Source organism: Triturus cristatus, chromosome 1_1 (genome assembly GCF_964204655.1).
Source record: "Triturus cristatus chromosome 1_1, aTriCri1.1, whole genome shotgun sequence".
In the NCBI taxonomy this organism is placed as follows: domain Eukaryota; kingdom Metazoa; phylum Chordata; class Amphibia; order Caudata; family Salamandridae; genus Triturus; species Triturus cristatus.
In genome coordinates, this window is record NC_140579.1 from 441401050 (window position 1) to 441424172 (window position 23123).

Below are 23123 nucleotides of genomic sequence, written 5' to 3' on the forward strand. Positions count from 1 at the left end.
TGAAATCCATACCCTGTAGGGAAATGGACCACCTCAACAGCTTTGGATTCTCACCCCTCATACGCATCAACCATCTGAGGGGCCTGTGGTCTGTCTGAACCCAGAAGTGAGACCCAAACAGGTAGGGTCTTCGCTTCTTCAGCGCCCAGACCACAGCAAATGCCTCGCGCTCAATAGCACTCCATCTCTGTTCCCGTGGAAGTAACCTCCTGCTAAGGAAGGCTACAGGTTGATCTAGGCCCTCTTCATTAATCTGTGAAAGAACAGCCCCCACACCATGCTCTGAAGCGTCTGTCTGAACGATAAACTCTTTGGAGAAGTTGGGAGCCAAGAGCACCGGCGCCGTGCACATAGCAGCTTTCAGGGCCTCAAAAGCTTTCTGACAGGTGTCAGTCCAAATAACTTTCCTGGGCTGCTTCCTAGAAGTCAGCGCTGTCAAGGGGGCAACAATGTTGCCATACCCCTTGACAAATCTCCTGTAGTACCCGGTGAGACCTAGGAAGGCTCTCACCTCTGTCTGGGTTTTGGGCAACTCCCAATTCAGGATGGTTTCTATCTTGGGTAGAAGGGGCGCCACCTGGCCGCTCCCAACCTGGTGCCCCAAGTACACCACGGAACCCTGCCCGATCTGGCACTTACTCGCCTTGATCGTGAGGCCTGCCCTCCGCAGCGCCATCAACACTTCCCAGAGGTGGCGCAGGTGTTCTTCCCAAGTGGAGCTGAACACTGCGATGTCATCCAGGTAGGCAGCACCGAATCCAGTCCAGCCAACTCCTGGTTGACCAACCTCTGGAAGGTGGCAGGGGCATTCTTCATCCCAAAGGGCATAACCCGAAACTGGTAGTGCCCATCTGGGGTGGAAAATGCTGACCTCTCTTTGGCCCCATCGGTTAAGGCGATCTGCCAGTACCCAGACTTTAAATCAAACGTGCTGAGGTAGTTGGCAGCCCCTAGCCGATCTATGAGCTCATCAGCTCTGGGGATGGGGTGTGCGTCAGTCCTGGTGACCGAATTGAGTCCTCTGTAGTCCACACAGAACCAGAGTTCGGGTGTGGCAGCCTTTGGGACCAAGACCACTGGGCTGGCCCAAGGACTGCTGGAGGACTCAATTACCCCGAGTGCAAACATCTTGGAGACCTCCTCCTTGATGCATGCCCTCACCCTGTCAGTCACCCTGTAGGCCTTGTGCCTCACGGGTGGACTATCCCCAGTGTCCACATCATGGACGCACCAATCAGTGTCACCGGGAGCCAGGGAAAACAGACCAGAAAATTGCCCCAGCAATTGGCGACAATCATTCTGTTGCTCAGGGGTCAGGGCGGAAGAGAGGATGACACCATCCACTGACCCATCTTGCTCCTGGGCTGACAGGAGGTCTGGAAGAGGCTCGGTCTCCTCTTCCATCCCAGCATCTGTTGCCAGGAGCATGCCCACTTGGGATCTCTCCAAGTGGGGCTTGAGGCGGTTGACATGAAGGACCCTTAAGGGGTTCTTTGGAGACCGCAAGTCGACCAAATAGGTCACAGGACTCTTGCGCTCCACCACCTCAAAGGGACCGGTCCACTTATCCTGGGGCGCACAGGGCTCCACTGGGGCCAAGACTCATACCTTTTGTCCAGGCTGAAGCTCTACCAGAGTGGCATTCTGGTCGTACCACCACTTCATCTCCTCCTGGCTGGCTTCCAGATGTGCCTCAGCAAGTTGCCTGAATCGCCTAGTCTGATTCCTGAAGGCCAGCATGTAACTATATACATTCTGGGGAGGTTTCCTGGGAGATTGCTCCCAGCCTTCCTTGACCGGACTTAGAGGTCCTCGCACTGGGTGGCCGTATAGGAGCTCAAAGGGGCTGAACCCTAGAGACTTCTGTGGCACCTCATGGTAAGCAAAGAGATGGCATGGTAAGAGGACGTCCCACTTACGCCTCATGGGTCCTTCTAGGCCAGTGGTCTTCAAACTTCTTGATGCAAAGACCCCCCATCAAAATGTATTAGGCGTAAGAACCCCATCCCAAAAAAAAAATTCTAGAACCTGATAGTCCTTATCATTGAAAACCATAAATGTTCTCCAGAGAAACGGTCAATCTGTGGTTGCACCTCATTAGTACCAGTATAACACCAAAATATAGCAATAAGCAACAAAAATTTGACCAGAGCAGCTTTCCAAAGAACCTTCTACAGAGTGGCAACACCTGTTGCTGCTTTTTAGTAACTTTTAAACCTTTTGAGTAAGTAAATTTTTTTTGTGTTAAAATTAGCAAGTATGCGGCAGATGATGGATTATGTGGCAAATGCGGCAAATTTATAGTTATGCTAAAATTGCTACAGCCGCACAATCACATAATTCCAGTGGCCCTTGGTGTAATAGCTGTAATGCATGGGCTGCAACTTTATTGTACGTCATTAGAGGAAAACCATGCTATATTTCATGGGATGCTGACAGCTTGGCATTTACAGCTGCAGTTAACTGGAGATAGCTGAACAAAATTCATCATAATTATAACATACGTATGTTTTTTAGGTCTTTCACCGTCAGGTAGCTACATAAAAAACAAGCATTGGCATAGCCAATAGGTCTCGCCTTTGGGACCTTATAAGTGTTTAGCCATGCAACAGTTGCATAACTAAATACTTATAAGGTCCCAAAAGCGAGACCTATTGGCTATGCCAAGCGGCCCTGCGGCCGCGAAAGTGAACGCGATAAACATCAAAGCGGCCGTGAAAGTGAAAGTGATCAGTCTGGGTCACATTTCATTTACTGGGAGAACGACCTCCTATATACAGAGCCTAAGGTTGGTCTCTCAACCAACCCGTTTCCTTGGGGGTGGTAAGGTGTGGTGAACTTGTAGGTTACACAACACTCTTGCCAAAGGGATTTCATGTATTTGGACATGAAATTGGTACCCCGGTCAGACACCACCTCTAGAGGGAATCCCACTTGTGAGAAAATTCCCATCAGTGCACGTCCCACCCCGGGGGTCGTCACTGTCCTCAGAGGGACGGCTTCCGGGTACCGGGTGGCATGGTCCACCAGTACCAGGATGAACCTATTGCCCATCGCTGTCCTGGGGTCCAGTGGCCCTACAATGTCAATCCCCACTCGCTGGAATGGGGTACCGACCACAGGGAATGGCTGGAGTGAAGCCTTCTGCTTCCTTCCACTCTATCCACTTGCCTGGCAAGTCTGGCATGTACTGCAGTGAGTGTCTGAACTCCTGCGCATTTGAGGCCAATAAAAGTGGGTGACAAGCCTTTCAAAGGTCTTGTCCTGTCCCAAATGCCCTGCCAATGGCACATCGTGAGCCAGCCCCAGTAGGAAGGCTCTGAAGTCCTGGGGTACCACCAGCGCACGGGCTGACCCAGGCTCAGCAACCTTAGGCTCTGTATATAGGAGGTCGTTCTCCCAGTAAATGAAATGTGACCCAGACTGATCACCTGCGGCCTGGTCTGCAGCCGGCTGCTGCATACCCACGAGAGAAGGGCATTCTCGTTGCGCCTTACAAAAGTCCTCCCTGGAGGTGCCTCCTTCCTGCTGCCAATGGGTCAGCTCCGGCAGGTCCCCAGTTCAGCTATCTGTTCCCCTGTAGGCTCCAGGGCATCCCCCTCAAGGTCTGCTTCCTCCTGGACCGTGGGAACTTCGGGGGCCGGTTTCCCGTGCCCCTTGCTTCTTCTCTCTGAGGCCGGTTCCTGGGCCTCCCTCTCAGGCTCCAGGACCTCTTCAGTACCTCTACTTGCTGCCATGGACCGTGTGGTGACACATGCCCAATCCGGCATACCCAACATCTCCAGGTGAGCACTCCGCTCCACCTTAGCCCAAGGGGAGCTCTCCAAATCGTTCCCTAACAAACAGTCTACAGGCATGGCGGGCCTCACAGCTACCTGAAGAGTACCAGAGACCCCCCCCCCCCAATCAAAGGGAACCTGAGCCACCTTGCAGTGACTCTCTGTGTTGTAAGCGGCAACAACGGGATAGAATGCTCCTGGGACCACCTGCTCTTGAGACACCAGGTGACACTTGACAGTTGTCACACTGGCTCCTGTATCTCTCAGAGCTTCCACCCTACGGCCATTGATGGTCACCCACTGCCTATATTTCTTAGTGTTATCAGGCAGCTGGGTTTGGGGGACCACTTCACAGTCTCCTAATGAGACAAGGGACATCTCTGTGGGACCCCACCCACCTTGGACACCCATCTCCGCCCCCAAGGCTACACTAGTCACCTCCCGGGGTGGAGCACCAGTGGGTGCTGGTTTACCATACAAAGGACACTTTACATCAGAGGCAAAATGCCCCATGTTACCACACTTGTAACATTTTAGGGGCCCCTTCTGAACAGGACGACCTGTCGGGGCCCCGGTCGGTCTCGGGGATGGGGGAGGCGGAGAACCTTTCCCTTGGTTCCCTTGCGGATTACTTTGGGGCCTTTTTGGGAACTCCCTCTGGTTACCCCTGTCCCCCCCACTCTTCTGCTGGGGACCCTGCCCACCTTTGGCGGAATCTCCCACGTGACCCTTGTGGACCCTGGTACTGACCCAGCGGTCCGCCTCCTCAGCAAGCTTCCATGGGTTAGTCAGCCTACTATCTATCAGGTGCTGGCGAAGCTCAGGAAAACAATTACTGGACAAGTGCTCCCATGCCATTAAATCAAGAAGCCCTTGATAATCATTAACCTTGCTACCTTTTACCCATCAATCCAGTGCTCTGCAAAAAAAAGTCACATACTCCACATACGTACTATTGGGAATCTTAGTGCAACCCCATATCCTCTGTCTATACATTTCAGGAGTTAACCCATACCTAGCCATTAAAGCATCCTTCATATGGGGGTAAGAGTTATACACATCTGAGGGCAAATCTAGCAGTGTGTCCCGCCCTTCAATCAAGAACCGCCCCCACAACCCCGCTCCCCAATCCTTCTCAGGGACCCGGTGGGAGGACATGGCTACTTCGTAGGCTTTGAACCACTGCCCTATGTCATCATTTTTAAAAAACTCCTTAACCACATCTTTAGGAATATATACCCTTGATTCTGCCTGCACTGGCGGTGTACTGCCACCAGAGGGATTAAGCTCCAAACTGTTCGCTTCCAGCTCCAGCTCCCTCAGCTTCATCTCGTGTTCCATTTGGATTTTTCTTTCTTCCATGGCTAATCTTTGTTTGTCCATATCCATCTGCCCATTAAGCTTTGCCATCTCTACTTCATGTGCCCTGGTTGCTGCCCTGTCTGCCAACTCTTCTGGCGACAGGCCTCTGGCAAACTCATGGACGCTTTCTGGTGGAACCACTTACACCATATTCTCTGGTGCCCTTGACTCATAAGAGGCCCTCAGCGCCTTTACAAGTTGGGCCTTGTTTTTCAATCCAGTTTGGGAAATTCTGAACTTTGAGCAAAAACCTTTCAAATCCTCATTTGTGTAGCTCTCAAGTGCGCCTTCTCCCCAATCTACATCGTCCATTCCAGAGACTATAGAGGCTGCCCTTCCTGCAGGGAGTGAACCAGGCATGGTTTCTCAAAAATGGAGATTCTTGGCAAAACAAAAAATCAATAGTATTGTGGCTGCGTTACTGGTCTGCTCTCACTATGTGGTGATCAATGATCCACTGTATGCAAACTACAAATGCAAATCCAAAAATCCTCACCGCTGCCTCCAATGTTAGAAATGAGGGGACTCTGGTTGGAGCAGGCAAGTACCAGCGACAAGCAGGGACCCTTTACTTCTAGTCAGGGCGAAGGATGACTCCTTAAAATAACCCCTGCTCACCCTCTAGGTGCGTGGCGCGAGCAGTCAAGGCTAAACTTCAGGGCGTACACGGTTAAGCACTTGCAATTATACACACAGTAAACCCCTTGCATGCACCACAAACAGACACCAATCAGGTTGTATACAAAAATAAGGCTTTTATATAGTTTCAGCAGATTTAGTACAAGGCCCAGTAACGGTGAAAGCGGTGGGCCACAATCTCTATGCATATGGAAAGTTCTCTTTATACGGAAAGTTCTTAGGCGGACAACAAGGTGAACTGCGGGCCTCAGCGCACTTTGCACTGAAGCGGCAACCGGGAGGCACGCGTCAGAGGACAGGGAAAACAGAACGTTGCGGACCCTGGATCCGATGCGAGCTCGCGGTCGAGTTCGTAAGTACAGTACCTTGTCTCTTTTCGAGAAGGCGGGTGCGGGACTTCAGCGGCTCTCTTTAGAAGGGCGAGGCGGCGTCCAGGGCTCCCACACTTCACGAGGGGGGTCTGGTCCTTCAGGCTCACGGCAAGAGCGGGGTGTTGCAGGTGGCAAGTGAACAAAGCGGGGCAGCCGGGCACGCTGTCTACATCCGGGCCGTCTGAGGCTTGGAGATGCTCACAACGCCGATTCCGGCGGGAGGGGTGAAGGTGCGCAGCAAGCCTCCGGCGAGCGAGGTGACGGGGGCAGCCCAGCACGGCGTTGGGGGAGCAGCTCAGATCAAGCAAGGCTCTTCCCAAGGCAGGGGCGGCTAAGCAGTCCGGTCACGGCTCAAGGAGGAGCTGGGGGCCACGAGAGTCACGGCTTCGGCGAGGGAAGGAACACCACAGTCCAGCGGTGGGCGAGTGAAGGTCAGGTTGAGCCCAATGGTCCTGGGGGCTCAGTTTAGGGGGCAAGCTGGCTTCCAAGCCCTTGGAGATCGTTTTGAAAAGCACAAGTTTCTTGAAAATAAAAATAAAGCAAAGTCTCTAGCAAAAGGTTCCTCTTCTCTCCTTTGGCAGCAAGGTCACCGCTGCAGGCCAGTCCCCCAGGATAGGGACAGTCTTCCTCCTTGCAGCTTTCCCGGCGCCTCCTCCTCAGGCAGAGATTCTTCTTGGGTCAAAAGCGGATCTGATTTCTTAGGAGCAGGGCTCCTACATTTATACTGCATTTCTTTTGTTATCTCGGGCCAGGGGGGCCCTTGCCTAGTTCAGTCCAGTTCTGGAGCACTTTGTTGACGCGATGCAGGCTTCTTCTTTCAGAGTGCAGGGCAGAGTCATCAGACGCTCCACAGGGGGCGGAGCCGGCATTGTGGTGGCAGAGCACAGTCCTATTCAGAGCCCAGGTGTACTCCTCCCACCCATCTACCTGTCAATCTTTCTATTCACCACTAGGCTATCTGGGTTTCCCCAGCCCTGTCACTCTCACAAGCCAGACAGCAGATACACATCACGCAGAGGCGGGCTGAAATGGTTAGGCAAGCAAAGGCCAACTTTCTAAAAGTGGCATTTGCAAACGCAGAATATTAAAATAAACCTTACAAAAAGATGTACCTTATTATTCTGAGTTCAGGCATACTAAACTCGATCTTCTACCATGTTCCCTGGGTCGGTTAGGATCATAGGATGTAACAATCCTAACCGCCCATTCTGGCCTATGAGAACAGGGTAGCCTTGCAATAGTGAACAACGAAAATGGCGGTAATTCACTATTAGGACATGCCACACACATCAGGGCTTGTCCTACCTTATGCTACAATGCACCCTGCGCGTGGGCCTACCATAGGGGTGACTAACATGAAGTTAAGGGAAGGTTTTAGGGACTGGCAAGTGTGTGCACTTGCCAGTCAGCATGTCAGTACCAGACTGCACGCAGGTTCTGCAATGGCAGACCTAGACACATTTTACCAGGCCGCTTCTGTGGGTGGCACAACCAGTGCTGCAAGCCCACCAGCGGCATTTGTATTTACACGCCCTGGCACTCCTGGTGCCATTTACTGGGGTCTGACGGTAAACCAAATAAGCCAATCATGGAATCCAACCAACATATACATTTTAAATAGGGAGCACTTGCACTGTGGCACTGGTTGGCAGTGGCACAGTGCGCTGAGCGGCCAACACCATAAAAACACATGAGGCACAGTGACAAAAAAGTGGAAGGGAGACTCACACCAAGGTGCCAGGTCTAACAGGCACTATAAAAACAAGACTTGCAAAGGTATGTTGAATATAACTGATGATTTGGTATTAGACTATTGCAAAGAACTGGCTGACCTAGTGTGTTCTATCACTCACCAGGTTGGAGAGGATACAGTTGCAAGGCAGCCGGATCAAGCACATGATCTAAATCCCGGTGACTGGCTGTTGGTGAAGGATCACACTCGAGAGTTGTGCCTAGCACCAAGGTGGGAAAAACCACATCAGGTTATATTGGCTACAACAACAGCAGTGAAAAGTGCAGGCTTACCTAATTGGATTCATGCAAGCCACACTAAGAGAGTACCAGCACCTGACGAGGAAGGACCCCAACTGACTCAAGCAGTTGAGGCTGCAGAAGGTTGTACAGCTGAAGGACTTAGAATAACAGATCCTGAAGTAGCTGATCAAGAACAACCGAGCATAAGTCAGGATGACTGGATACCAGTGGTTGATATAACTGAAGTAAATGTGAGAACAAGAAGCCAAATCCAGTTAGAGAGACAGGAGAATAGTGAGGACCAGTCAGGTATTGAAGAACAAGCTCAGGAAAATGAAAATACAGCTGTTGGAGAACCTGAGCAGGATCAGACATGGAGAGAACAATCTACTCAGACAGAAGTGGATGAAACCATTCATGAGTCTGAGGAGGGACAGATAGGTCTAGAAGAACACGTTCAGGCTCCAGAAAACCAAAGTGCAGTCAGACCTGAGCAGGACCAGGTAGAAAAAGAAGAACAAGAACAGGTAAAGGAAGAAGAGAAAATCCAGATAAAACATGAACAGTGTCAGACCAGGGAAGAACGCATCCAGGCAGAAAAGGACGTTATAGAAATAAGCCCTGGACAAGGTCAGACAGAGAGGGATTCGGAAAACGTAAATAACCAGATTGTGCCACAACTTAATGAAAATAAAAGAGCACTTGAAGACAGTGACGGTGCAATGCAAGCAAAAAGGGTCAGAAGAGGTGATAACTGGCCAGGGGGTGTGAAAAGGTTAAAGTATCATTTAAAGACAATTAATGAAGAACCTGACCAGGTAAACGAAATTTCTAGTCAGTCTGGGACATCTACTGATAACCCCAAACGAAGAAGTCAAAGATTAAAAGTATTGAACAATAAGTTCAAAGGTCTCAAACGAGAACTCTTTTGCCCCAACTGTTTTCAATTTCAATGCTGCGTTGAGGATTTTCTCTTTTAGAGCGAAGGTAAGAAAATTAACAAGAATTTTTCTGGGTTTGGATCTATTGAGGTTCCTTCGGAAGGGATCTCTGTGCACCCTCTGTTTATCATGACTTAGGGCTTCATCTGAGTCCTCTAGCTGTAGAGAGGCCTTGAGTAAAGAAACAATATAAGGTCTAATGTCGGATCCTTCACTGCCTTCTGGAACAATCAGTAGGAGTAAGTTATTTCTACGCGCGTTATTCTCCAAATTTTCCAGTCTATCGTTAAGCTCTATGCGTTCTTTCTTTAGCAGTAGAATGTCTGACTTCCCCAGTCCGAGGTCTTCTTTTAGTTCACCAACACTATTCTCAAGAGTTACAGTCCTGGAGTTTAAAAGATCCACTTTTTTTACCAAGGATTCACAGAACTTTCTGAATTCTCCTTGATTAACTGCAGATAATGCAAAGCCCTTTTTTATGTCTTCAGATAATGTGAAGAGAGCTTCCAAGCCTGAGGGTGAAGGTGATAACAAAGATGAAGAGCCTGCCACTTGTTCCCTCTGGATTCGCCATTAGAGACTTGTAGTGGCGGTGGCAGTGGCTGTGACTGATTCTGGGTCTGTGAGCAAACCAAGGAGCCGATGTTCGAGCTGCTCATGGGCTCATGGGGGTCCGAGGGTACCCAAGGTACCCCCAAATCGCCCTGATGAGAGACCAAATCTGATGCTGACTCCATATTACTATCAGATAACACTGTGAATGATAGTGACAATGTTATGGAGGTATTTAAGCTTGCTGAGCTCAGCCTGAGGGTTTCGGCTTGTGCAGCGATATCCAGAACCTCTGGTTGAACCCTAAAGTAGGAACGCAGCGATGGAGTAACCCTAACTAAGATGTTTGTGAAGTTACTTTTTGGCCTCTTGGGTTTTATAGATCTGCCCTTAACTTGGTAGATCTGGAAGGCAGAGTTGCTAGTTGAAGCTGGTGCGTCGAGGGCAGGAGGAGACTCTAGTCCCCCACGGACAACCTTGTCGGTGCTCAGATCTTGGACCAGCTCAGAGTCCTTTCTGGAATTAACTATGGCAATAGAATTATTTTTGAAAATCGCCTTAGCCCGACCAAAACTCACCCCAGCGCCTTTCCTGTGCTTCTTACAACCCCTTCTAGCAATAGTAGCCGACTGCGACGTTTTCTTAGTGGGGAGAGAAGCTTCCTGCTGGGGTTTGAGGGACTGGAGAGCTTGACCCTCGGGGGCCAAAACCTCCAAAGAATGCTGCGTTATTTGAAGAGCTGTGCCCCCAGTCCCTGCCCCGGTACCTGGTTCTGATATAGCGGCAGAGTCCTCCACAATCTCACCGCAACCTTCTCGCTGGATCCTCTGCTCAGCAGCTCGAAAAAAGCCGCTGATGCTGCCTCTGCCGTCGTTCCCCCGGAGATGGCCTCGAGCGGCCGCCTTGCGTCCCCTACAGAGCTCCAGGGCGGCTTCAGACCAGCGGGATGGCGCGGATAGGCGTCGACCCGCCTCGTCGCTGCACGAAAGTCGGCAACGCTGACAACGCCCACCGCTCACCGCGGGAACGAAGCAAAATAACCCGGGGAGAAGACGGCAAAAAGGAAGGTGAAGAAAGCAGTGAGGCACACGCTGAAAAGGTCTACCGGCTGCCGGCTGATTAGCTCATTAGCTCATTAGGTATGTTCAGTGGCTGGAGCTGGAGCGAGAGCTCCGGGAGCAAGCGACTGCTAGCATGCAGGCGCCATGTTCCCCACCCCATCCAAATGTGGTTTCGTTTGAGATCCGGTCCGAACTCTCGAGATCCACTTTGGATAGGCAGTGGGAGCTTGGGAGGAGGTTGGAGGATTTAAAAAAAACATGGCGCAGTAGCCCAACTAAAATTTCCGGCCTTCCTGAAAGTGATGCACAATAATAAAATGCACAACTTAAGAACAGTTCAGGAGGCGGATGAGCTGCTTGATAGCATTAGCAAAGGGGGACCATAAGGGATCGTCTTAACTTGGGATATCGCTTGGCTGGGGTAGCATCGTTATTGTTAAGTGAGGGTTCTGCCTTCTCTTTCTCCTTTTGTGCTGAAGAGTTAGTATAATAGGTGATTATAGGTGGAAGGGGAACAATAAGAGGAAACCATAAGATAAAATTGAGGAAAAGAAAAGGGGGATAATAGTGTATACTTACCTGTTTTCCTTCTCTTTTAAATTAGTCCGGACTGCTTCTCAGGGTCGAAAAGATCCTCTCCGTTAAATTTTTTTCTGTATTTTTTTCTTTTCTTTACTTTATCGTAAGTGGTGGGGGTAGGCACCTCCGGGATGCATATGCCTGGACTTCATCTGTCCAGATAATTGGGGTAAGGGGTCTCCAGGGGTGGGGGGGGGGGGGTACATGGGTAGAGGGTAGGTGCAGCAGAGTAAAACAATTCCTCATTCTCCCTTTCTTGATTGTATCTATCTCATTCTTAAGAGTAATGGCTTTGGAACTGTGTTGGTTTAAGTGCTGGTGCGGGTCATTTCAAATTCCCTTTTTAGTGATTGGTCTCTGGCCTGTCCTACTATGAGTTCCATACAGATCTTGTCCTGGAACATAAAGGGCCTGCGCACTAGACTGAGAAGAGACAACATCATACAGTAGCTACAGGATTCATCCGTGCAAGTCATAGTTCTTCAGGAAACGCACCTTCTCAAAGAAGAGACAGTCTCTCTCTTTAAAAATAAAAGTTGGGTGGGCTCGTATGTTTGTACTAGTCAGTCAGCAAATATCAGAGAGGTTCTAATTCTATTTAAGAAATCAGCTAAGGCGCACATTTTACTGCAACTAGTTGACCCAGTTGGCAGATGGGCTATTGTTAAAGCTACGATAATGGGGACTTTGTTTACCTTGGTCGGCCATTATGGACCCAACCAAGATGGCCCCTCCTGTCTCAAGACTATTTTTTCCCCATTTGTTGGACTTTCCTGAACCAATAATGCTAGCTGGGGACTTTATCATCCTGAACCCCTTATTAGACAAGACTCCAAACAATAGAGCCATGGTCCCTTCTAGATCTCGGGAATTTCTACTAGGGGCAATGAAGCAATTCGCCTTCTCAGATATTTTGAGGGAAAGATCAGGTCAGCAGCCAGGTGTCTCGTTTCGAAATTTCAAATATCGGCACCAGTCTAGAATAGACTGTTTTGATAAGTAATTCGTTAAGAGGCAGAGTCAAAAAAATCTCTTACTTGGCTAACCATCTTTCAGACCATTCAGGTATTCTGTTGGGTCTAGAATATCCATTACCTAGCCCCTCTAGGACATGGTCGTTTGACTGCTCCTTACTTTTGGAGGAAGAGGAGATCTTGTTCCTAGTACTAGAAACCGAATGGTTTCTGAAAACGAACTCAGGGCCGACTTCTATAACAAAAGTATGGGACTCTCTAAAAGCTTTTTTGCGAGGCCAAATCACCAGCAGTTCTTGCTATAGAAACAAAAGATACAAAGAAGAGATCTCATCCATTGAAGAAAAGCTGAAGGTTGAGGAGGCCGATCTAATTCGCCAAGCCTCCCCTGAAATCCAGCAAAAATGTCAGGTTAAGTTGGATGGTGTGAAGGGTCAGTTAGAGAACATCTTGCACTCTAGGCTTACTCGAAGATGGGAGGCAAGCAAAATAGCCCACTTCGAGTATGGTGAAGGGGCAGGCAAGCTCCTTGCGTGGAAGACCAAATCAGACCGGGCAAGGAATCACATTAAGGAAATTATCAGTGGCAATGATACTTTTTCTTCAGATGGGGAAATCAGTCATGCTTTCCAGACCTATTTTCGGGACATCTATTGTGAAGATAAAAGGGTGGATAGCTCTAGTGCTCAGAGCTGGCTGGGAGGCATCCCTCTTCCCTCTCTGAAGTCTTATCAGCAACAATACTTAGACCAGGCTTTCACTCATACTGAGGTCAGGGAAGCCATTCAACGCTGTAAGAACAGGAAAGCAGAGGGCCCTGATGGGCTCCCAGCCAAGATCTATAAGATGTTGTGCAATAAGATCGTTCCCACCCTGACGTCACTTTTTAATCAGGTGTTAGAGGAGGGCCTAAAGCTCCCAGCTTCGTGGAATGACGCTACTATAATCCTGATTTTGAATCCAGGGAAAGCTCCATCAAGCTGTGGGTCATATAGGCCCCAATCACTCTTGAATGCAGACTATAAAATCTTCACTTCAATATTGGCAGCAAGATTAGGTCTCGTGGTGGGAGACATCCTCCATTCAGATCAGAAGGGCTTTGTCAGGGGCCGGCAGCTTTCTGACCTCACTTATGACTTTATTGGCACGATTGATCTGGCTTACCTCATATTCCCTGCCATTAGCAGCCATGACTTTAGACGCCACCAAGGCCTTCGACAGAGTGAATTGGACCTACCTGTCGGAGGTCTTGAAGAAATTTAACCTAGGGGAAAATGTCTCTCGTATGGTTCAGCTGATCTATCAGAATCCATCTGCCAAACTTCTCGTTAATGGCAACATTACTGACCCCTTTAAGATCTCAAGGGGGACCAGACAGGGCTGCCCACTCTCCCGTCTCCTTTTTGATCTATATTTTGAGCCATTTGCTCAACGGCTTAGAGACTACCCTAATATCCAGCCTTTTAAGTATGGGGAGTGGCAGAAAAAGGTCGCCCTGTATGCAGAGGATATCTTAGTTCTTTCGGCTAACTTGCAATCAGCTTTTCCAGCCGTTATCAGTCTCACCCAGGAGTTCGGCTTGGTTTCAGGCTATGAAATCAATGCCTCGAAGACTGAAATCATGACTTGGAATCTTGGAGGGACTCCGCACCAGCACCAGATCAGTTCCAAAATGAGATACTTGGGAATCAATGTTCTTCAGGACATCACTAAGATCACCGAGACCAACATAGCTACGGTGGCAAGGGAGTGCCAGAGGCTAATGAAATCTTGGGCCCTACTTCCTTTATCCATTATAGGCAGGGTCAACCTGATTAAGATGTCAATATTCCCTAAAATGACTTTCCTCTTTAATTGTATCCCCCTTCACTTTGAAAAATCTACCATTGATTAGTTGCAGAGGGATATCAACTCATTTGTCTGGGCGTATAAATCTCCCAGGATCGCATGGAAAAAGCTGAGGCGGAGGAGAGAAAAGGGAGGCCTTGCTTTCCCAGATCTCCAGCTCTATGCCTGGGCTTTCCAACTTTCATATTCACGTATGCTTTTGAGAATGTCTGTTAACACTGGTGCGGGTGGGATGTTCCTGGCTATGCTTAGAGGCACCAAACTACCGGAGGAGGGTTTTCTGTTCAAGTTCGGCGACCCAAAGTTTTTTAAAAATGTCAAGTTGAAGGTTCTCCAGGGCCCAGCCAAAATTTGGGCCAAATTGAGGGGCTCGGTGGCGCTTGGTTATTTTTCCAGCTTGGCTCCCCTCTTGGACACCCCGGGGGCTCCAGAGTGTCTGAGGGACAGGCTGGCAATACCTTTGAGAGAAGCTGGGTTAGAAGTCTGGGTGGACCTGCTCCCTGGGGGTATCTTTGTTTCATGGGAACAACTTGAGGTCAAGGTTGGAGCAGGCCTCTCTAGATTTAAATACCTTCAGCTGGAAAGCTGGGCCCAATCACACTCACAACTAAATCGTAAGAACTCAGTGGGCTGTGGTAGCTTCCTAGAATGCCAGCTTGTCACTAAGCCCCCTGGGAAGAAGGAAGTCTCTTTTTGGTACCAGGCCATACTCGAAGCGGTGGGTGGCGAATTCAATCTTGCTGAGGAATTGTGGGGTGGCTCCTTACCTACACTGGACTGCGATCAATTATGGCAGAATTCTTGTAAGATCTTAAAGGAAGTAGTAAAACCGGTCTGGTTAAAAAGGAACCACCTGTTTACTATCCACAGGGCCTATTTTTCTCCACATAAACTGTCAAAAATTGTTAAAGGCCCACCGGTGAGTAGCAAGAAATGTGGGCAGGTTTCTGCCTCTGACATCCACATGTTTAAAGAATGCCCTGCCCTTGCTTCCTTTTGGGATAGTGTTGGAAACTTTTTGGCAAGTACCTTGGGATGCCCTATCAACATTGGCTTATCTTTAATAATATTTGGATCTGCAGACAAAGTTACCGGCCCTGCTGGATAATTGCTTTTCTATGCTATCCTTCTAGCCAGGAGGCAAAACTGCATAAGATGGACATAATCAACTCCCCCCTCTTTCCTAGATTGGCAGTCTTCAGTTTTGGCAGTCTCTAAGCTAGTCAATATATCAAACAAGGCTAGGCACCAAAGAGGGGTATAAATTTTAGCTAAGGACCCAAAACTGCTTAGAGAGAAAACAATTTTTCTTCTGCTACTGGTATTCTTATCCAGAAAATGTTTAAGTCCAGCCGCCCTCAATTTATCAAACTACAAACAACAAACAGCCCTCCACTAACCATCACCTTCACAGAGAAAAATCCAAAGTATTTGAGCAAAAAAGAAAGTGAAACATGAGTGGGCCCCTCACGTACGCACCACCAGGGAGGCTACCAGCCGGTTCTCGCTAGTATGCCCACGTTTTCTCATCATCGGGTGCCCACTCATGGGAGATAGAAGTTAGAGTCCAGTGAAGAGAAAGAGGGAGCAGGTCGCAGGTCGCAAGAGAAAGCTGTGTTCCTGTTCCCAGCAGAAAGAGAAAAGACACAAAACCCGTGAATTGCAAGGAATGACTGTTCAAAGCAATCTTTAAAATTGAGTTGTAGACTCACGTCACAATCACCCTCTTTATTCAAGTCAGTGAACCCACTCAAACTAAAAACACTTAATGTTGTTACCCGTTTCAAAGAAGGCCAACATGTTTCATTGCCACTTAACTTTGTTCTGGCAAATTCATCAGGGCAAGGGTTTCAAGGGTTTCAATCACCTCACTGGAAATGTAATTTTGAGGTTGCAGAAGCGGGGACGAGACACGGCTCTGTCAGCCTACGGTTGCGGTGTTTTATGAGCAAATAATAGTGTTGCCATTTAACCTGGGGGACAGTATTCAATATAACCCCCTTTGGCATAGTGGAGGCAGGTACGAATGCCCTCCGCCTCTACATGCCCTTCTGCAACCTCAAAATTACATTTCTAGTGAGGTGATTGAAACCCTTGAAACCCTTGCCCTGATGAATTTGCCAGAACAAAGTTAAGTGGCAATGAAACATGTTGGCCTTCTTTGAAACGGGTAACAACATTAAGTGTTTTTAGTTTGAGTGGGCTCACTGACTTGAATAAAGAGGGTGATTGTGACGTGAGTCTACAACTCAATTTTAAAGATTGCTTTGAACAGTCATTCCTTGCAATTCACGGGTTTTGTCTTTTCTCTTTCTGCTGGGAACAGGAACACAGCTTTCTCTTGCGACCTGCTCCCTCTTTCTCTTCACTGGACTCTAACTTCCATCTCCCATGAGTGGGCACCCGATGATGAGAAAACGTGGGCATACTAGCGAGAACCGGCTGGTAGCCTCCCTGGTGGTGCGTACGTGAGGGGCCCACTCATGTTTCACTTTCTTTTTTGCTCAAATACTTTGGATTTTTCTCTGTGAAGGTGATGGTTAGTGGAGGGCTGTTTGTTGTTTGTAGTTTGATAAATTGAGGGCGGCTGGACTTAAACATTTTCTGGATAAGAATACCAGTAGCAGAAGAAAAATTGTTTTCTCTCTAAGCAGTTTTGGGTCCTTAGCTAAAATTTATACCCCTCTTTGGTGCCTAGCCTTGTTTGATATATTGACATTGAGTGGAGGGCGGCTTGGCACATACCCTCTATAGCTCCCATTTGTAATGAGTCTCTAAGCTAGACCTTGCTATATCAGGCAGTAAGAAGAAGAAAGCATTTTGGAACCTCTTGCAACTCAGATGGGGCTCAGAGTTGATAGACTGAGGTTTGTTTTTTTTCCTCCGAGTCCTAGGATTATGCCACCTTAATACTCTTTGGGCTAAGTCGGCCACTTCCAGTTTTTCCCCTGGCAGTTTTACAACAAGTGTCATCTAGCTCTTGGAGCTTGGCGGAAGAGTTATCTCAGTTGGTTCTTCATTGATCCCCAAGTAGGTCTGTTACCTGTAGGCGGGTATCCACTTCCAATTGCCTACGTCCCTCAGCTTGCTGAGTGTGGGTACAGACATCTCGGTGTGAATTGAAGCGAGGTTGATGGAGAATGAGGATTAATTAGAAAAAAATTAAAAATAAGATCAAGGGTCCTGAATGGACTTATGTAATTCTTGAAGAATTCGAGAATCTAGATTTAAATGAAGAAAGTGATGAAGAAATAAATGCAGAACAGATTGTCAAAGAAGTGAGACCAACGTGAAAATTCCCCAAGAATTTTAAATTTCACAAATAATTCAAAAGTAAATAAGAGAAATCTTCTTAGCCCAAAATGGCTGATGATAGGGCTGCTGGAAAACCAAAACGAAAATGTATACAAAGAACTGTAGAATATGCATATGTAGTATATTTTTAGTACTTATAATTTGGTTAGTACTAACAGTAGCCATTCCTTATTTGATGGTTACAAAAGAAAAGAATAACACAAATACGCATGAAAGGGTAGCTAACTTTAAAAGAGATAGAGTAGCATTAGAAGCACCAGATGAGTATAAGATTAAAGGAGACAGAGTAGATTTAGAAACACCAGACGAGTTAGATGTACATCACACTGTGACAAATAATGACACTGCTTTAAATATATTTACAAAGTTATTAGTGCAATACGTGGACACTACGGAAGTTAGTGATTGTTATGTGTGCATGAAACAACCTGCATCAGTGGCAGAAGGTGTAACAGATCACCATATTCCATTAACCTATGGTATTTCTTGTAGTATTATAGCAAATCTGTTTTATAGAACAGGAAAATTACAATATTATTATTCTAATGTAGATGTGATTTTTTCCGAGGTTCCCCTGCGAAAGAGCATGAACCCAGTTCTTAGTACTAAGGATACACAGTTTATGGGAGAATATTTTCTAACTATGAAAACAATAGATATAGCTGAAGCACACAAGCACAATTTAACATGTAAATTACACGAAGAAGAAAAGATATTTTTGAATTTAGTTGAGCAGAGGAGACAGGACTTCCAAAGAAGGGCTTCTGAACCGAAACCTCAGATACCTCAATGGGCTGAGAAAGATGACATTTATAAACCTGGCAAGACTCATGCTGCTATGTCCCTGGACTTTCAAAAAGAAAGGGAAGATCTGCCTCCATAGATTAAAGACTGAATATAACAATGCATTTATTGGTTCCAGTGAATGAACATAATTTCTTAGTGATTGGGGGATGGGGACTGAAAGGTGGAACAGATCCAGTATTTCCTGGAGATTATTACGTGTATGGAAATACAGCCTATTTCAAGCTGCCTGATCATTGGAACAGGATTTGCTATTTTGGAATAGTATTCTCAAAGGTGTACCATGTGAAAAGAATCACTGGAAGCAATGAAGACGCAAAGGAACTAACACGTATAAAAAGAGCTTGTTTTTATGAAATAGTAGGGGATATTTTTAGTGCATTGATACCTTCAGTGGGAGTAATTCTGAATTCACGAAAAATGTGTCCGCTATCTACAGTAGTAGATCGGTTATCTACTGACACTGCTGGGGGATTTTTGATGATCAATACAGAAGTCGTTGCAATTAGATCTATGGTTTTGCAAAATCGACTTGCTCTAGATATATTATTGGCAAAAGAGGGCCGAGTCTGTAAAATGCTGAAGGCGCAACATTGTTCGACCTACATACCGGACAAAAGTGTTGAAATTGGAGGATATATTACGAATATTACGAAATTGGAAGAAGATTTGAAACCACTGGAAGTTGACAGTGTATGGAAGAAATTAACAAATAGTATTACTACTATAGGGAGCTGGTTTTCTAACATAGGTAAGAGCATAATAGGTCAAATAATATTACCAATTTTGGGAATAACACTATTGGTCTTAGCAATATTGATATGGTTCAAATGTTGTAAGAAAAGAAAAAGGTATGAAGTAAATGAAAATGTAAAGAAAAGAAAGTATGCAGAAATACAACTCGAAGAAATGAAAGGAAATCTATATCAAAGGATGAAGGGTTTACAGTATAGAAATGAAAAGGAAGGAAATGAAAAAGTTGAAGAGGGAATTGAGATGTGCTAAAGTTGGCATCTGATTTAGGTGATGGGAAATTAGTGATGGCGTAAAATGCCATCAGAGAGGGGATTGATGGAGCAAGGACTCGTAGAAAAGAGACTTGCTTGAATGCAATCTTCTCAAATAACTAGTAATACCGTAATAATTGTGTTTGTAAATACTAATAATCCATCAAAAATTCGTACATTTAAGCTTAGGGGAAGCTTGCCTATGTGTCGTACTAACAAGTAACCCGAGAGAGACTAAAAATGGCTGCTAACGAGGGAATCTTTACTGCGCATGCGTCAACTACATCTACGTAGTAATGACGTACCTATGCTTTGGAGGGAAATATTTGCAGCTGCGTAATCGCTTTCAAAATGGACGCTTGGAACTCACATGTTAATGCGCATGCTTATGCTGAAACTAACCCCTACAAAATTTGATAAAATGCTAATGCGAAAGATTTATATAAGTAAAGGGGGTTAGAGTAGAGATAGGTGGTATACAGTGAAATCATTTTAATTTGAATTTAATGTGTCTCTTTCTGACTTCTTTATTAGTTCGTATTTTGGGCCTCAAAGGATGTCAGATGTCCATACCCCACGTGCCCTCTGCACATGCGTAATTGTAACCCGACAGGGACTATGACGAATAAATTTGAAACTCATCCAAGGCCACGACCTCTATTTGTCCTGGGAACAGAATCATTTTCCTGACTGATGAATGTAGAAGTTATTAAATTGTATAATTTTGATCGATAAAAATGTGAAATCGGGTGGGAAATAAAGCATGGGAAAGTAAATTAAAGGGCGGGAACACAGAACAATGAGCTTAAAGAAAAATATTAAACTTATCATGGTGTGATGATCATCTCCCCTTTTCCTGTCCAATCAGAGTTAGAAGTTTCATAAATTCGAAACATTTAGGGGTGGTACATGCCATTAGAAAGGTATAATTGAGGTAGTTTAGTTAGTTAGACACACACAGCGAGACGGAAAATGCTGAGAGACCGAGATGCTGTCCAAGAATTAAAAGAATACTAAAGAAGATCCATTTCCAGACTTAGTACTTTGAGCCAATTAATTAGAAGAACATCGTGGAAGAATCGAGGAGGCACACAATAGAAGAAGAAAGGGGAAGAATCGAGGAGGAAGATAGTGTCAGAGAGGGGTGCGACGCAGGCATCGTCTCTAGAAGAGGTCATCTATCCGGTCCCTGAATCCTGTCCTGAGCCTTTGTCACCTGATCTGTCCCAGGGGACCCATTCCAATTTTTTGGCCAAGGGGTTGGTTTTCACACCATTCTAGGTAACTATAATTCTGTGTAGTATGTCATTGTACTGCTCTCTGTTTTCTCCCTATTCAGGTTATGTCATCGTAATAACTTTGTTTAACGATTATTCTATTTACATTTTATTCCCTTCCTCTCCTTGGAGAAAACGGTGTTCTAACTGTATTGTGGTTCTTGGCTCACATGAATTAACTAGATAAACATGTAAAACTCTCCTGAGTCTGTGGTTATTTAAAGAAGGTATATTCTACGTAAATGTTACCTATACAGTTAACTAAAAGATCCATTGACCAGAGGAAAGTACATTCGGTCGGAAAGGTTTGGTAAGAAATGGTTAAGATGAATTCATCTTACAGGTATTAGTATAACAAATTGACCCCGAGTGGTATCTACTAGCCTACGTGAATGAGTGTGTTTATGGGCCCAGGTGAGGATATGGTAGTTGAGTACCTGAGGTTAGTAACCCGTTGGATCAATTCACCCCTGTCAAGGGGGAGGGGGGACACTGCCAGGCCTAACTGCAATGGTTCACCCCTGTCAAGGGGGACACTGCGGGTATAACTGCACCGGTTCACCCCGTCAAGAGGGAGGGGGGACACTGCGGGCATAACTGCACCGGTTCACAATCATTATAGCAGATGCTCTACAGGACACAGACGTTTTAATTGAACTCACAGGTTGAAGGCTATCTCCTATGCACTGGTACTGCCACGGGGCACGTTCATGTATATTTATCCACCAGCAGCACAGAATACCAGGGTGCTTGAAATCCTTCTCAGTGCACCTCAGGTGAAGTCCCACTCCAGGGCACAGATGCCTCCCGCTGGCTGCCATAGCAGCACCTTCCCCTGTGTGAATCATGGTGACAGCCTGCATGTTGTTTTCCCACAACGGAAACTTCTGTTTTTTCAAGCAGCACTAGTTCCCCTTAAAGAATATGGGCTGAATTAAAAAGCAAGGCTTCTCACTTGGGAATACAAACAAAGGGGTGATGGTCTGCTCTTCCCTGCACGCCCCCCTCTCCGTGTTTGTCGCCAATCGTAGGGGTCGCAAAGAGCGAAAGTAATATTCACTAGGCAGATCGTTCTGCAGTCTCCTGTGGCCGCAGATTCGGAGAAGAGATCTATAGGTATACCGGTGACATTGAAAAATTAAAAACTGCTCACAAAACGTTTGTTTCCACTTTGTGGCCAGTGGTTTAGTACATCTGGTCCCTGATTTCAAACTGTAGTACAACTGTTGCCGAGGTTATCTGATTCTGCTCAATAACCGGACTCAAGAAGGCCTGTCAGGGTATCTATCCCTTGTGTCACTCGCAGACCTGAGACCTTCAGACCATCTGTGAGAGAGGGGTGGAGGTTACAACCAGCGAGAGACACAAGACATGCTGAAGAGTGACCAGTGAGGACTGGTACCAGAGCTGCCGATGCAAAGCTCAGTGGCTGGACGTATGCAAGTGGTGCCCACAGTGAGGTGGGGAGGAAGCTGATGGCTTACGTTATAGGGAATGAGTACTTTCTGAGCCTAAGAATCCATGTACAATGCATGTGGCACGTGCGTTGTGGAAGTGTTGAGTACTCTGCATACTCAGTAGATGGTTTGCTTCTGGACAGGCTGGTCTAAGGACCCCCCATTTATGTAGTACTTAAGAGAGTCGGCCTCCTATTGGTGCCTTGGAGCTCAGTTGTATTTACATGTTAACTAGCTCACCTATACATTCCAAGAAGGGAATGAAGGAAATCAGGAGTGAAGGAAAGAAGGAAGAATAGGAGGAAATAAGACAGGAAATAAACGGCAAAAAAGACAAATGAGCAAGAGAGACAGAGAGATGTGTGCGTGTTGCAGCATGGTTTAGAAGGGCATGCTGTGGGCCAGAACGGAGGGGAATGATGAGACGCGTGTGTAGGTCTCACTGTGGGAAAGGCTGTGCTTGTCCGTGGAGTCCGCAGTGTGTGAGGAGTGCAGTGAAATGATTAGACGTCCGGCCTCTCTCAGGTCAGGTGCTGTACCTGGCTCTGGCATCAGTCTCCTCAGGATCCGCACACCCACGGCCGCGTGCTCCCTCTCTCCCATCAGTCCTTCTGTGCACCTCCTTCACGTACATACTCTCCTGCAAGTCTCTGCCGGACGTACCCATGGAGGCCCAAGGGTTGGGGCCAATGGCGGCAGCAGGGAAGGGCATCTGTACCAGGGGACGAACAGCTGTCCTTGGCACGAAGGACATTGGGACTGGGGGCAGCCTGTTCTCGAAGTGTGATGGGGTCATCAACCTGGGCTGACCTAGAATAGCAAAAGAGAAACAGACACAAGTGAGGTAGACCAAAGAGCAAGAGTGAGACTACAGTCTACAGATTATCTATCCAGCAAGAATACCACTCAACACCTGCACAGAATAATTTAAAGTCAACCTCTGACCACCCTTAAGATATCATCCCCACCACAAATCTACTTCCAGAAAGGTCAAAAGCCACACCCCCTGCCACATATCGGACCCACAAAAGAGATGTCTCTTAAACATGATCCACCGAATGCAACCCTATATGCTCCCTTAAAACATCCATTTACCCAGTAACACCCCCTTGGAAGCGTAAAAGGCCAAAATCTCAAGGCATTAATTAGACCCACAAGAGACCTCCTTTAGCTCAGATCCTTC

At 46.9% G+C, this 23123-nt stretch overlaps 1 protein-coding gene across 1 annotated transcript in view; it reads right to left on the reverse strand.

The window, feature by feature from the left end:
* The window catches only part of LOC146870405 (coiled-coil alpha-helical rod protein 1-like), a 281563-nt gene that overhangs the window by 186049 nt on the left and 72391 nt on the right, over positions 1-23123 (reverse strand). Inside the window, 1 exon segment of the mRNA XM_085640888.1 lies at positions 22480-22750. Within this exon segment, the coding sequence (XP_085497014.1) occupies positions 22480-22750 (271 nt within the window).